The sequence below is a fragment of the Mustelus asterias genome, chromosome 24, assembly GCF_964213995.1.
Source record: "Mustelus asterias chromosome 24, sMusAst1.hap1.1, whole genome shotgun sequence".
NCBI classification, from domain to species: Eukaryota; Metazoa; Chordata; class Chondrichthyes; order Carcharhiniformes; family Triakidae; genus Mustelus; species Mustelus asterias.
The window spans coordinates 58,867,873-58,883,284 of record NC_135824.1 but is presented as its reverse complement, the minus strand read 5'-3'; the positions used below and the strand labels follow the sequence as shown (position 1 = coordinate 58,883,284).

Sequence of the window (15,412 nt, the reverse complement as noted above, 5' to 3'; positions counted from 1 at the left end):
TGTGGTAATGCACCTTTAAGGGAATCCGCATGACATCACTAGGAGGGAAGTGTATCACATGATCCAGTCTTAATTTCACTTTTGCCTTGAGCAGAGCACTCACGCACAGCTCTTAGTGTCTCGAAGCTTCACAACAATGTAAGACTGTCCTCATGTGCCTAGTCTTAATAAATTAACCTACAATGTGCTTACCCAATCTCTTAAGAGCGATCAGAGAGCCCACAACACAACTTTAAAGAAACGGGTTTGTTGCTGCGTGTTTCCAATGAATGTTGATGAAGTGTCATTTCAATTCACTGAGGGCAAATTAAAATGCAGCGGTTTTCATTTTAATCCTTTTTGTAAATTTGAAAACTCATCCAAAACTCTGCTGCCAAGATCCTAACTTGCAATAAGTTCTGATCATTTAAACTGCCCCCTCTGTGCTCGCTGAGACCTCCATTGGCTCCCAATCCACTGATACCTTAATTTTATTATTCTCATCTTTATATTCAAGTTCCTCCAAGACCTGTGCGCTCCTCCAATTCTGGCCCCCTGGACATCTCCAATTTTAATCGCTCCATCATTGGCGGCCGTGTCTTCAGTTGCCTGTGGTCCTAAGCTCCGGAGTTCCTTGCGTAAAACTCTCCAGCTTTCTCTCCTAAGACGTTCCCAAAACCTACCCTGTTTGACCAAGCATTTGATCATCGGTCCAAATATCCTCTTGTGTGGCTCAATGTCAAATTTTGTTTGTTAATTCTGGCGTGAATATCTGGAGATGTTTTACTCGGGGTAAATTTTCCAGTCTCGCCGGAATCGACGCGGGTGGGAGGGAAAATTTGACAGACCGTGTATAGATCCGTTGACCTCAGACAGAAATTTCCGATCTTGGGGTGGGCGCAACCGGAATATCCTGCACTGTGTTAAAGGCGCTATCTCAATGCAAGTTGTTGATGTTAAGTCATGTATTTGTGCTCGGTCTAGGGGATCCTGTGGCCGCCGTGCGTCTGTGCAACCAGCTGATCTCTCTGGGGGCAGACGTGGGGCTTCGTAGTCGATGGACCAACATGAGCGCCCTTCACTACGCCGCTTACTTCGATGTACCCGAGATAACCCGCATCCTCCTGAAGGCTCACAAACCCAAAGGTAGGGGGGGGGGGCAGACCGCTGGCATCCGATCGCCTCAGGCGCCGTCACGGGCCTGGGATTCTCCGCTGTTCTCCCCGCGTCCATGGCTACAAAAACCCCTTAGCGTGTTGAGAAACTCTACCTCCTGGCACTGTGACTGTTCTGTTACTGATGGGAATCTGAGAGTGGCAGCTGTACAGCAGTCCAATGTGTTATAAAGAGGGAGGTTTATCCCCTCTCTGAGAGCTAACACTCACAGAGGAATACCTCGCTTTATAATCTGTTAAAGTGGGTGTGAGAAATAGCACGATCTGCGCGTCAGCAACTTTTAATGGCTCAATCAAAATAACCACCTAAGATTCTCCCTGTAAAATCAACAAGTAACACTTTATTCATCGAACTAACAGTGAACCGGTGAACTAAACTATTAACAAACCCAATAAAACATTATTCTAATGGAATGTTGTTTAGATAAATACGATTCCCACTTATTAACAAAAAAAAGCATTTTTTAGTCACTCAAAATACAACCAGGTTTTATCCTCCGGAATCTTCTGTCTTCTTTGATAGCTTTACTATCAAGATGAAGCTTTCTTTTAGTACCTCTTCTATTCAGATGAGACTTTGAGTGAAAGCTATTAGCTGTGTCAGTGAGAAAGCAGTTGCCGTCTGCCTCTCTCGAGCTGAGAACTGTCTTATACCCCTGATCACATATCAACATCCCCACAATAGGATTGGTTCTCAGGTTACCAAAACTTCAAATTCAAATCTAATAGGCTGCTGTTATTCAAGCGCCTAATTTAAATTGATTGGGCAAAATTCAAAAACAGTCTGTTGCCTTGGCAACATCACTGCCTGGCCTCTCGATATAATATTTCAGTCTGTGTACTCTTTATGCACCTGTAACTTCCTTTCTTTTAAAAACTCTTAAGTACAGGAAAAAAAATTACCATTTTAAGGACAATTTTACCAATACCAACTTCGCAACAAATGCAAGGGCTTGTTTTCATTGAATTATAGAAACTTGTAGCGCGGAAAGAGGCTCTTTGGCCCATCCTGTCTGTGCTGGCCCATTGCAAGAACAGTCAGGCACATTCCACATCTCTCATTCTCTCTCAGTCCCTGGCACGCGTGTCTATGAGTTTTTATATGGGGTGTAGTGATCATTATGAGGAGAGGCTATGGGGGGAATTTTCCCATCCCGCCTGCCACAGGAATCGTAAGGGGGGGTGGGGGGTGGGGGGGGGGGTGGACAATGCAAAGGTCCATTGACCTCAGGTGGGATTTTCCAGTTTTGGGACGAGCGAGGCTGGAAAATCCTGCCCTAAATCGGTTATGATTCTATTCATTGGAGTTTAGAAGAGTGAGAGGGGATCTCATAGAAACTTATAAAATTCTAACAGGGTTAGACAGGGTAGATTCAGAAAGAATGTTCCCAAAGGTGGGGGAGTCCAGAACTAGGGGTCATAGTTTGAGGATAAGGGGTAAACCTTTTAGGACTGAGGTGAGGAGAAATTTCTTCACCCAGAGGGTGGTGAATGTGTGGAATTCACTCCCACAGAAAGTAGTTGAGGCCAAAACGTTGTGTGATTTCAAGAAGAAATTAGATATACAATCATAGAATCCCTACAGTGCAGAAGGAGGCCATTTGGCCCATCGAGTCTGCACCGACCACAATCCCACCTAGGCCCTATACCCGTAACCACACATATTTACCCCAGCTAGTCCCCCTGACACTAAGGGTCAATTTAATCATGGCTAATCCACCTAACCCTGCACATCTTTGGAGTGTGGGAGGAAACCGGAGCACCCGTAGGAAACCCACGCAGACACGGGGAGAACGTGCAAACTCCACACAGACAGTGACCCGAGGCCAGAATTGAACCCAGGTCTCTGCCACTGTGAGATAGCAGTGCTACCCATTGTGCTTGGGGCTAACGGGATCAAGGGATATTGTGGGGAGGGAGGGGTGGGTGGTGGGATGGTGGTGGGAACAGGATATTAAATTTGATGATCAGCCATGATACTGAATGGCGGAGCAGGCTCGAAGGGCCGAATGGTCTACTCCTGCTTCTCTATGTTTCTATGATGGTACCTTCCATCCTTTTTATGGTTTGAGTCCTAAATGGTGCCCTGAAATTAGGAGATTTCAATCTCCCTGCCGCCCGTGTTTGTGAGATGTCTGTTTTCTTGTCTTGGGGCTATTATCTGAGATGTTTGTTCCGCTGTGTGTTTTTTTGCAGTGCTGAACTCCACCTGCAGTGACTTCAACCATGGGACAGCCCTGCACATAGCAGCTTCCAACCTGTGCCTGGGGGCCGTCAAGTGCCTCCTTGAGCACGGAGCAAACCCAGCCGTCCGTGTAAGCTCTTCCTTCTCTGACCCTTACATTCCCTCCTTCGCCCCTCCTCCTGCCGATTACACATTGCCGGGGACTTTCCGTAACAAATAGTTTATTTATTAGTCACAAGTAAGGCTTGCATTAACACTACAATGAAGTTACTGTGAAAATCCCCTAATCACCACACTCTGGCACCTGTTCGGGTCAATGCATTATCGTGGTTGTTTTGATTCTTGTTTGTAATTAATAAAGGTTCTTGCTAATTTTCTTACTGTACATGTTAACTATATTCTTAAATAAACTTTGTTTGGTAAAAGCTCCTTAGTGGGTCACTTGAATCGTACCTGAAGTGGGACATCTCATGCTTATCCTAGCCAAATTCAAGAGGCAAAACTTATAATCCTCCCAGCACATCTTTCGGACTGCGGGAGGAAACCGGAGCGCCCGGAGGAACCCCACACGGACGCGGGGAGAACGTGCAAACTCCGCACAGACAGTGACCCAAGCCGGGAATTGAACCCGGGTCCCTGGCGCTGTGAGGCAGCAGTGCTAACCACTGTGCCACCGTGCCGCCCATGCTGCCATCTTGCCGCAGCTCACCAGTTGACCACGCTTCAGGCGTAAGCATTGGCGAGCTGTCAGTTCCTGTGAGTCAGATCCTGTCACCTGGCCTCCATCCATCTACTTTTCCAGTGCAGCGTTGCTGGATTCAGACAAGGAACGGGAATGCCGGATGATTTTTCTTCCCTGTGCTATTCAACCCGGAGAATTCCATTTCCTTTGTGCTATGGTTCAGGTTAAAAACTCCAAAGTGTTTTATGGAACCCTCCTGGATTATAAGTTTTGCATCTTGAATTTGGCTAGGATAAGCATGAGATGTTTCACTTCAGGGTATGATTCAAATGACCCACTAGGGAGCTTTTACCGAACAAAGTTTATTTAAGAATATAGTTAACATGTACAGTAAGAAAATTAGCAAGAACCTTTATTAATTACAAACAAGAATCAAAACAACCACGATAATGTATAACTTTTAATGAATATCACTGTTTCAATTAAAACCAAAACCCATAGACAACAAAAAAACCTTTTACAGGTTTGACGCAGCACAGACAAATACTCACTCGATACTGGGATCGATTCTTTTCCTTATGAGGCTGCAGATTCACTCCTGTGATTCAGAGCAGTTTGAGAACAAGACAGCTTTCCAAAGCACGAGAGAGACTCTGGTCCAGCCCCAAAAAACACAGCAGACTTCCATCCTGCAGGGAAGCAAGATCTTGTTTTCAGCTAACCAGCAGAATTAACAATAACCAAACAGGGAGAGAGAGAGAGGGACTTGATGCTTTAGCACTCCACCTCACAAACTGAAACTGAAATTCCTGTCCCCTGAGCTGCTGAGATTTCCCCCCCCCCCTCCCACAATGACATCATCTAAGCTGCAGAGATCATGATTTTTTTTAAAAATCTCTTAAAGGGACGCTAAGGTCACACTTGCTTTCATATTGGCTTTGCTGGGATAATGTTGCAGGATCTCTGCATCCAAGAGTAAATTTTCTGGATTTGCGAAGGTTGGAAAGAGTGAAGGTCTTAATTGATGGATGGGCATCACTGGCCAGGCCAGCATTTATTGCCCATCCCTAATTGCCCCTTGAGAAGATGGTGGTGACATGCCTTCTTGAGCTGCTGCAGTCTCTGCGGTGTACATTGCATGTACAGCGAGTATACTGTGGATTTGCTGCCCACTCCACGTGACTCACCCATCCCAGCACCAGGCACTGAGCAAACCCGACATTAAGTAGCACAGTGCATTGTCACTGGACTAGTAATCCGGTCTCATACTCTGGTGACACAACTGCAAATCCATGACCATTGGGGGAACCAAATGGTTGAGAGCTTCAGGTTTTTAGGTGTCCAGATCACCAACAACCTGTCCTGGTCCCCCCCATGCCGACACTATAGTTAAGAAAGCCCCACCAACGCCTCTACTTTCTCAGAAGGCTAAGGAACTTTGGCACGTCAGCTACGACTCTCACCAACTTTCACAGATGCACCATAGAAAGCATTCTTTCTGGTTGTATCACAGCTTGGTATGGGCTCCTGCTCTGCCCAAGACCGTAAGGAACTACAGAAGGTTGTGAATGTAGCCCAATCCATCACGCAAACCAGCCTCCCATCCATTGACTCTGCCTACACTTCCCGCTGCCTCGGCAAAGCAGCCAGCATAATTAAGGACCCCACGCACCCCGGACATTCTCTCTTCCACCTTCTTCCTTCAGGAAAAAGATACAAAAATCTGAGGTCACGTACCAACCGACTCAAGAACAGCTTCTTCCCTGCTGCCGTCAGACTTTTGAATGGACCTACCTCGCACTAAGTTGATCTTTCTCTACACCCTAGCTATGACTGTAACACTACATTCTGCACCCTCTTCTTTCCTTCTCTATGAATGGTATGCTTTGTCTGTATAGCGCGCAAGAAACAATACTTTTCACTATGTTAATACATGTGACAATAATAAATCAAATCAAATCAAAAACTTAAATTCAATTAGTTAATAAATCTAGGATAAATATTGATAGATTGCTGTTAAAAGCCCATCTGGTTCACAAATGCCCCTTTGGGGAAGGAAATCTGCTGTTCTTACCCGGTCTGGCCTACATGTGACTCCAGAGCCACAGCAATGTGGTTGAATCTGTGATGCGCGATATAACACACGAGAGGCGTGATGTACTCGGGAAATAAAGGCTTTTATTGCCAACAATAACAGAGCTACCATATACAGTACACGATCCCAGACTAAAGGGTCACCAGGCAGAGCAGTGACCTTTATACCTCTCCCAGGAGGCGGAGCCGACTGGGGTGTACCATAACAACTATATTAACAGGTAGAACAGCCCAACCCTAACCCCAACAGTAACATATTTACAGACTCATAGTACTGGCCAGACCATGGCTCAGCACTCCCTGGTGGGAACCAACAATGGTTCACCACAATCTGAACTGCCCTTCAAGGGCAACAAGGGATGGGCAATAAATGCTGGCTGGCCAGCAATGCCCATGTCCCATGCCCCTCTGAAATGGCCTATAGGAAAAAGGTAAATACCAGGGGGGTAACTTACTATCATTTTCTCAAGGGTAATTAGGAATGGGCGATACATTCTGGCCTAGCCAGCGATGTACACATCCCAGGAGTGTACAAGAAAAATGTGTTTGGCCTTTTTCACTATTGTTCCCCGCCCCGCCCCCACTCCATACTCGGAATACCTCACTCATGAGTAGACTCCCTGTCTCTCTCTCTCTCTCTCTCGCTCCTGTTTTAAATGTTTTGGTTTCCGAATCTTCTCCCATCCAACAGAACCGGAAGGGGCAGGTTCCGGCCGATGTTGTGCCAGACCCAATGGACATGACTCTGGATAAGGCTGAAGCTGCCATGGTTGCCAAGGAGCTGAAGCAGCTGCTGCTCGATGCAGTACCTCTGAGCTGCAACCTTCCCAAGGTCACCCTGCCGAATTACGACAACATCCCAGGAAACCTGATGCTGACCTCGCTGGGCCTGAAACTCGGGGACCGAGTCCTTGTGGATACGGATAAGGTGAGGAGGCTTTGGAGAGGGGCGAATGCTCATTGTAACACCGGCTGTCTGGCACCTGCCTTCTCTATCCAGCCAGCGCTGCGCATTGCCAATGTTTGCTGCTTACCTTAAGAAATCTAGGCAAGAAGCCAACAGTCCAGAACATGGGGAGGCGATGGCCATTCGGCCCTTCAAGCCTGCTCCGCCGTTCATTATGATCATGGCTGATCATCAAATTCAATATCCTGATCCCCCCCCTTCCCCCCCATATCCCTTGATCCCTTTAGCCCCAAGAGCGAAATCTAATTTCTTCTTGAAATCACACAACGTTTTGGCCTCAACCACTTTCTGTGGGAGTGAATTCCACACATTCACCACCCTCTGGGTGAAGACATTTCTCCTCACCTCAGTCCTAAAAGGTTTACCCCTTATCCTCAAACTATGATCCCTAGTCTGGACTCCCCCCACCTTCGGGAACATTCTTTCTGAATCGACCCTGTCTAATCCTGTTGAAGGTTTGAATTTGAATTCAGTAAAAATCTGGAATTGAAAGTCTAATCATAGAATCCCTACAGGCCATTCTGCCCATCAAGAATGCGCCAACAACAATCCCACTCAGGCCCTATGCCCTCAACTCCACATATTTACCCTGCTAACCCCCCTGACAAGGGATAATTTAGCGTGACTAATACACCTAATCTGGACAGTGGGAGGAGACTGGGGGACCCGGAGGAAACCCACACAGACACGGGGAGTGTGTGCAGACTCTGCACAGACAGTGACCCAAGCCAGGAATCGAACCCGGGTCCCTGGCGCTGTGAGGCAGCAGTGCTAACCACTTGTGCCACCGTGCAGATCCCATGAATGAATAAAAAAACAGAACCGTGGTGAATCCCATATCTATACTCACTGGCACTCTTGCTCTTCACTCTCCGTGTCTCCTGTAGATTGAAACCTGTGATTGTTTTCTTCACCTGTTCCAGATCGGAACGCTGCGATTCTGCGGCACCACGGAGTTTGCCAGCGGGCAGTGGATTGGCGTGGAGCTGGATGAGCCAGAAGGCAAGAATGATGGAAGCGTCGGAGGGATAAGCTATTTTATTTGCCCTCCGAAACATGGTAAGGAGAGCTCGCTCGGGGAGGTTTTCCTCCATCTGGAAAGTAGGTCCGATTCTCTCACTGAGATAGGAAGAGAAGGCCATTCGGCCCCTCGATCTGGATCCACCAGACAATTAGATCACAACATCCTGGCTTTGAATTTCCCCACTGCAGGAAATATTTGTCATTTTGGATGATTTTAAATACCTCAATTAGATCACCTCTCAACCATCATATGTTCATTTGCTTAATTATATATTGAGGAAAGTTTGCATGTTCTCCCCGTGTCCGAAAGACGTGCTGGTTAGGGTGCATTGGCCGTGCTAAATTCTCCCTCCGTGTACCCGAACAGGAGTGTGGCAACTAGGGGATGAGACCAAAACGCATATTTTTAAACTAGCTAAGAAGAGGTTAAATATAATAGATGGCACAGTGGTTAGCTGCCTCACAGCGCCAGGGACCCGGGTTCAACTCCAGGCTTGGGTCACTGTCTGTGTGGAGTTTGCATGTTCTCCCCATGTCTGCGTGGGTTTCCTCCGGAAGCTCTAGTTTCCTCCCACAGTTAAAAGATGTGCAGGTTAGGTGGAATGGCCATGCTAAATTGCCCCTTAGTGTCAGGGGGATTAGTGGGGCAAATATGTGGGGTTACGGGGATAGGGCCCTATCCCTGTAACCCCACATATTTGCCCCACTAATCCCCCTGACACTAAGGGTGGGATTGTTGTCGGGTGCAGGCTCGATGGGCCGAATGGTCTCCTTCTGCACTGTAGGGATTCTATAATTCTGCAAAATGATATTGTGTTGACTGGGGTCTTTTGTACTCCATCTACCCCCACAGCAGCCTTCCTGCCCTGCTGAACCCCTCTCTGTATCTCATCCAAGTTTGTCATTCTTGCAGCGGGCTATTCGACTGTGGCAGGAAGAGGAAGAGAGTTGAGCTGTCGCCTCATGTTTACACAAAAAGGAGTTGCTGGACAGCGACCGAGAGAGGGGAGGGTAATAGAATTCTTTACCCCCCTCCCCAATTCCACCCGAGTTTGGGGCACTCAGTTTAATTGCCCCACTCCTGCTGGAATGAGCTATTGGCAAGATTCCAAGATTGACTGGGAGAGCCTGTCTGGTCTGTGTGATTTACGACCACACTAAGTGGTTCGTTTAGCCTGGGATCGGGAGCTGTTTGTGCGTCTCTTAGCAAAGGATGTTATAAATGGGGCGGCACGGTGGCACAGTGGGTTAGCACTGCTGCCTCACTGCGTCAGGAACACGGGTTCAATTCCCGGCCTCGGGTCACTGTCTGTGTGGAGTTTGCGCGTTCTCCCCGTGTCTGCGTGGGTTTCTTCTGGGTGCTCCGGTTTCCTCCCACAGTCCAAAGATTTCCGGGTTCGATGGATTGGCCGTGCTAAATTGCCCCTTAGTGTCAGGGAGATTAGCGGGGTAAATATGTGGGGTTACGGGGATAGGGCCCGGGTGGGATTGTTCTCGGTGCCAAATGGCCTCCTCCAGTACTGTAGGCATTCTATTCTAGTCGCTGGATTGGACAGTTTTAGCTTCTTAGAATTATAGAATCTACAGTGCAGAAGGAGGCCGTTCGGCCCATCGAGCCTGCAGCGACAACAATCCCACCCCAGGCCCTATACCCGTAACCCCATGCATTTACCCTGCTAACCCCCCTGACACTAAGCAGCAATTTAGCACGGCCAATCCACCTAACCCGCACATCTTTGGACTGTGGGAGGAAACCAGAGCTTCCGGAGGAAACCCACGCAGATATGGGGAGAACGTGCAGACTCCACACAGACAGTGACCCGAGCCGGGAATTGAACCCAGGTCCCTGGCGCTGTGAGGCAGCAGTGCTAACCGCTGTGCCGCCGTGCTGCTGTGCGATCGTTGTGCTCATTTCACACTTCCAATTTGCATACATTTTTTTTACAGGTTATTTTTCTCCGGTGTCTAAAATCAGCAAAGTTCTCGATCAGACTCCTTCATCCGTAACGTCCACACCCAGAACTCCCAGGATGGATTTCTCCCGAATGACTGGGAAGACAAAGAAAGATAAAAAAGGTACTTTTGTCTCGATTTGAATTTCTGAGTTGTATGATGGCGATTGAAGTATTTTCCGCCTTGGTTAATATCTCCCAAAAACCGCTCAACGCCCTTCACACGTGTAGTGGCTGCTGCCAGCACATCAGCTCAGTGTACTCAGTAAGATGCCTCAGAGAGCAACGAGCTGAAACATAGAAACTAGAAGCTGGAGGAGGCCATTCGGCCCTTCGAGTCTGCTCCGCCATTCATTATGATCATGGCTGATCATCAAATTCAACATACTGATTCCCCCCTTCCCCCGCATATCCCTCGGTTCCTTTAATCCCAAGAGCTATATCTAATTTCTTCTTCAAATCACAATGTTTTGGCCTCAACTACTTTCTGTGGTAGTGAATTCCACACATTCACCACCCTCTGGATGAAGAACCTTCTCCTCGCCTCAGTCCTAAAAGGTGTACTCCTTATCCTCACACTATGACCCCTAGTTCTGGACTCCCTCACCATCGGGAACATTCTTTCTGAATCTACCCTGTCTAACCCTGTTAGAATTTTATAAGTTTCTATGAAATCCCCTCTGAGCTTCAAGTTTTTAGGTGTCCAGGTCACCAATAACCTGTCCTGGTCCCCCCATTCCAACACTATAGTTAAGAAAGCCCCACCAACACCTCTACTTTCTCAGAAGACTTAAGGAAATTTGGCACGTCAGCTACGACTCTCACCAACTTTTACAGATGCACCATAGAAAGCATTCTTTCTGGTTGTATCGCAGCTTGGTATGGCTCCTGCTCTGCCCAAGACGGCAAGGAACTACAAAGGGTCATGAATGTAGCCCAATCCATCACGCAAACCAGCCTCCCATCCATTGACTCTGTCTACACTTCCCGCTGCCTCGGCAAAGCAGCCAGCATAATCAAGGACCCCACGCACCCCGGACATTCTCTCTTCCATTGGGAAAAAGATACAAAAGTCTGAGGTCACGTACCAACAGACTCAAGAACAGCTTCTTCCCTGTTGCTGTCAGACTTTTGAATGGACTTACCTTGCATTAAGTTGATCTTTCTCTACACCCTAGCTATGACTGTAACACTACATTCTGCACCCTCTCCTTTCCTTCTCTATGAATGGTATGCTTTGTCTGTATAGTGCACAAGAAACAATACTTTTCACTGTATGCTAATACATGTGACAATAATAAATCAAAATCACTCTTCTAAACTCCAGTGAATATAATCCTAACCAACTTAGTCTCTCCTCATATGACAGACCTGCCATCCCGGAATCAGCCTGGTAAACCTTCACTGTACTCCCTCTATAGCAAGGATATCCCTCCGGAATGAGCAGCTAGTCTTGTTTTGTTTTGTGGGGAATGGTTGAAGGTTGATCCTTAGGAAGACTCTGTTCTTTCAATGGTGGCTGTGTTCCTCTGTGGGAGCCTCACTCAAAGCGAACACGGGCTAGGGCGTCTGCAATGTCATCACTCCTTGCTTTAAGCACTTCTCCTTGCTGGGAGTAATAGCCTTTACCTCGACCCAAGGAACAGGCCTCGGTTTTAAGGTCTCAACCGAGTGACGGCGTACCTGACAGTGCAGCACTCCCTCAGTACCCCACTGAGAGTATCAGCAGAGAATTTGTGCTCGAGTCATAAAATCCCTGCAGCGTAGAAGGAGGCCATTCGGCCCATCGAGTCTGCACCGACAACAATCCCATCCCAGGTGGAAGAGAGAATGTCCGGGGTGCGTGGGGTCCTTAATTATGCTGGCTGCTTTGCCGAGGCAGCGGGAAGTGTAGACAGAGTCAATGGATGGGAGGCTGGTTTGCGTGATGGATTGGGCTACATTCATGACCCTTTGTAGTTCCTTGCGGTCTTGGGCAGAGCAGGAGCCCCAGACCAAGCTGTGATACAACCAGAAAGAATGCTTTCTATGGTGCATCTGTAAAAGTTGGTGAGAGTCGTAGCTGACATGCCAAATTTCCTTAGCCTCCTGTGACTTAGTCTCAGTGCATGTGACAAAACACTTTTAATATGCACCTCGGTTTAATTTAACCTGTGAATACAGGTCAAAACGTGTGGGTGAATATTCTTTGTGTGTAACATTTGCAGCTGTCATGAACTTAAGGGAATTTAAACTCTGCTGTTAATTAAATTGTTAAGTCCTCATTTGAGGGGCAGTCGGGAGGCAATGGCCTAGTGGTATTATCGCTAGACAATAAATCCAGAATCTCAGCTAATGTTCTGGGGACCCGGGTTCGAATCCCGCCACGGCAGATGGTGGAATTTGAATTCAATAAAAAAAATCTGGAACTAAGAATCTACTGATGACCATGAAACCATTGTTGGAAAAACCCATCTGGTTCACTAATGTCCCTTTAGGGAAGGAAATCTGCCGTCCTTACCCGGTCTGGCCTACATGTGGCTCCAGAGCCACAGCAATGTGGTTGATTCTCAACTGCCCTCCAAGGGCAACTAGGGATGGGCAATAAATGCTGGCCCAGCCAGCGATGCCCATGTCCCATGAATGAATGAAAATAAAAGACCTTAACAAGACGCATGAGGTGGGCCTCTTGGAATATGAGCTCCCTGATTGAGGTAATGACTTTTAAGAGGCGTCTGGACAAGTACATGAATAGGATGGGAATAGAGGGATATGGTCCCTGGAAGGGTAGGGGGTTTTAGTTAAGTCGGGCAGCATGGTCGGTGCAGGCTTGGAGGGCCGAAGGGCCTGTTCCTGTGCTGTAATTTTCTTTGTTCTTTGTTCTTCGATTCCCTGCTCAATCAGGGAGTCTCGCCTGTCTATGTAACGAGGGGGTTCAGGGATTCCACCACTCCGGATTCTAATGTTGTATCTGAAGGATGAAGGGGAAGAATTGAGTTTGTAAATAAAAGGGAATCTGGTGAAGGGTCACCGGCCTCTGAGGAGTTATTTCAGGCAATAAAAATCTTTATCATCTCGCTCAACTATTATTGAAGCTCCCTGACCAATTGTCAATTACTACAGCAGTTCCATGAGACTAATTAGGGGCAGGGCCTCCCTGTGTAAGTGTCTCCTTGTTGGCTACACGCCGTTTGGTGATCTGATTTAGTTGCGCGTTGTGATTCCCTACTCGATCCAAAGGCTTGGCCCTCGTTGCCAAGAGTGAGCCACTCTGCCAGGTGACGCACCTCGCGCAGTCCGTATCTGCATTGGCATGGCCTCCAGTTTCATCCCTGTGTTTGTCCTCAGCTTTGAGAAGGAAGTCGCTGTCAGTGGGCAGCCTCGATCGAGAGGGCGTGAAGATCGAGATTGGTGACCAAGTGCTGGTGGCTGGTCAGAAGCCAGGAATAATTCGGTATTACGGCAAAACAGACTTTGCCCCAGGTGAGTGATGTCGTGAAGCGATGCGCGGAACGGGGCGTAGGTTCCAGCATCACGATCTCTGTAGCAGTTAACAAGTCCTTAACCACCGTCCTGCCTTGGAATGTTGCTGGATCTGAAGGAACCGCAAACACTCAGGGGAGGCGGTGGGGTAGTGGTATTGTCACTGGCCGAGTAATCCAGGGACCCGGGTTCGAATCCCACCACGGCAGGTGGTGAAATTTGATTTAAATAAAAGTCTGGAATTAGAAATCTACTGATGACCATGAAACTTGCCATCTTACAAGCGATTCCAGATCCACAGCGATGTGGCTGACTCTCGTATGGGGTTCAAGACCCTGCCAGTAATCATAGAATCCCTTCAGCCATTTGGCCCACCGAGCCTGCACCGACAACAATCCCAACAGGGTGGCACAGTGGTTAGCGCTGCTGCTTCACAGCGTCAGGGACCCCGGTTCGATTCCCGGCTCGGGTCACTGTCTGTGCGGAGTCCGCATGTTCTCCCCGTGTTTGCCTGGGTTTCCTCCGGGTGCTCCGGTTTCCTCCCACAGTCTGAAAGGCGTGCTGGTTAGGGTGCGTTGGCCCGAACAGGCGCCGGAGTGTGGGGACTCGGGGAATTTCACAGTAACTTCATTGCAGCGTTACTGTAAACCTTACTTGTGACTAATAAATAATTAAACAACAAACCCTATCCCATGTTTACCCTGCTAGACCCCTGACACTAAGGGACAATTTACTATGGCCAATCCATCTAACTGCATACTGTGGGAGGAAACCCACGCAGACATGGGGAGAATGTGCAGACTCTACACAGACAGTCACCCGAGGTCAGAATTGAACGCAGGTCCCTGTCGCTGTGAGGCAGCAGCACTAACCACTGTGCCACTGATAAATCCCACACTGAGGCTTAAAGGCTGGTGTCTGTGTTGTAAATACTAAATCACTCTGGAACATGATTCCAGGTAATCAACAACACATAGACCCAGGCAAGATAAGAACAGTTTCCTCCGCTGTAGACCTGTTGGTATTTTACAACTCATTATATTAGCCGATAGCAGCTTTCAGCTCCAGGTTTAACAGTCAGTTATTTTATTGAGTTGGTTAAATAAACTTTAGTTTTAGTTATCCAGCTGAATTGAATTTTACAAACTGGTGGGATTTGAATTCACATCTCTGGGTTTTTGGTTTACTAGTCCCGTGAGCGGCACAGTGGTTAGCACTGCTGCTTCACAGCGCCAGGGACCCAGGTTCAAATTCCTGGCTTGGGTGACTGTCTGTATGGAGTTTGCACATTCTCCCCATGTCTGCGTGGGTTTCCTCCGGGTGCTCTGGTTTCCTCCCACAGTCTGAAAGACATGCTGGTTAGGGTGCATTGGCCGTGCTAAATTCTCCCTCAGTGTACCCGAACAGGCGCCGGAGTGTGGCGACTAGGGGATTTTCACAGTAACTTCATTGCAGTGTTAATGTAAGCCTACTCGTGACACTAATAAATAAACTTCAAACAGTAACATAACCAGGAGGCTACCACACCCCAACAGCAGCCGGGTTATCTATTGACACAGATGTTGGTCTCCTAGTTTACGGAATACATGTGACATGGGTATCAGTGGACAGATGGTGGCATTCCTGAATTAATTCATGTTCAATCCATGAGGAAGTGCCCCTCAGTGAAGCCATTGCTTCTGTCGGTCACTTTTTTTATGTCCAGACCTGTTCATGGATGTTGACAATCCTTCAGTATCGAGAAAAAAGGAGCCAGGGTTGAGAGAACCGAGTCTGCACAAGGCTGTTCGTTCTGGAAACTTCTTCACCTGTAATTGGCCATGCTAAATTGCTCTTTAGTGTCAGGGGGATTAGCAGAGTAAATATGTGGGGTTACACAGATAGGGGTCAGTG

General features: G+C 47.8%; 1 protein-coding gene across 4 annotated transcripts in view; it reads left to right on the top strand.

Moving 5' to 3' along the window:
- Positions 1–15,412, top strand: part of clip3 (CAP-GLY domain containing linker protein 3) — a 62,733-nt gene that overhangs the window by 24,596 nt on the left and 22,725 nt on the right. For all 4 annotated transcript variants that reach the window (XM_078241851.1, XM_078241852.1, XM_078241849.1 and 1 more), the window contains exons 5-10: positions 964–1,125; positions 3,351–3,469; positions 6,807–7,043; positions 8,006–8,141; positions 10,053–10,181; positions 13,385–13,519. In XM_078241851.1, the coding sequence (XP_078097977.1) occupies positions 964–1,125; positions 3,351–3,469; positions 6,807–7,043; positions 8,006–8,141; positions 10,053–10,181; positions 13,385–13,519 (918 nt within the window). The remainder of the gene's footprint in view (positions 1–963; positions 1,126–3,350; positions 3,470–6,806; positions 7,044–8,005; positions 8,142–10,052; positions 10,182–13,384; positions 13,520–15,412) is intronic.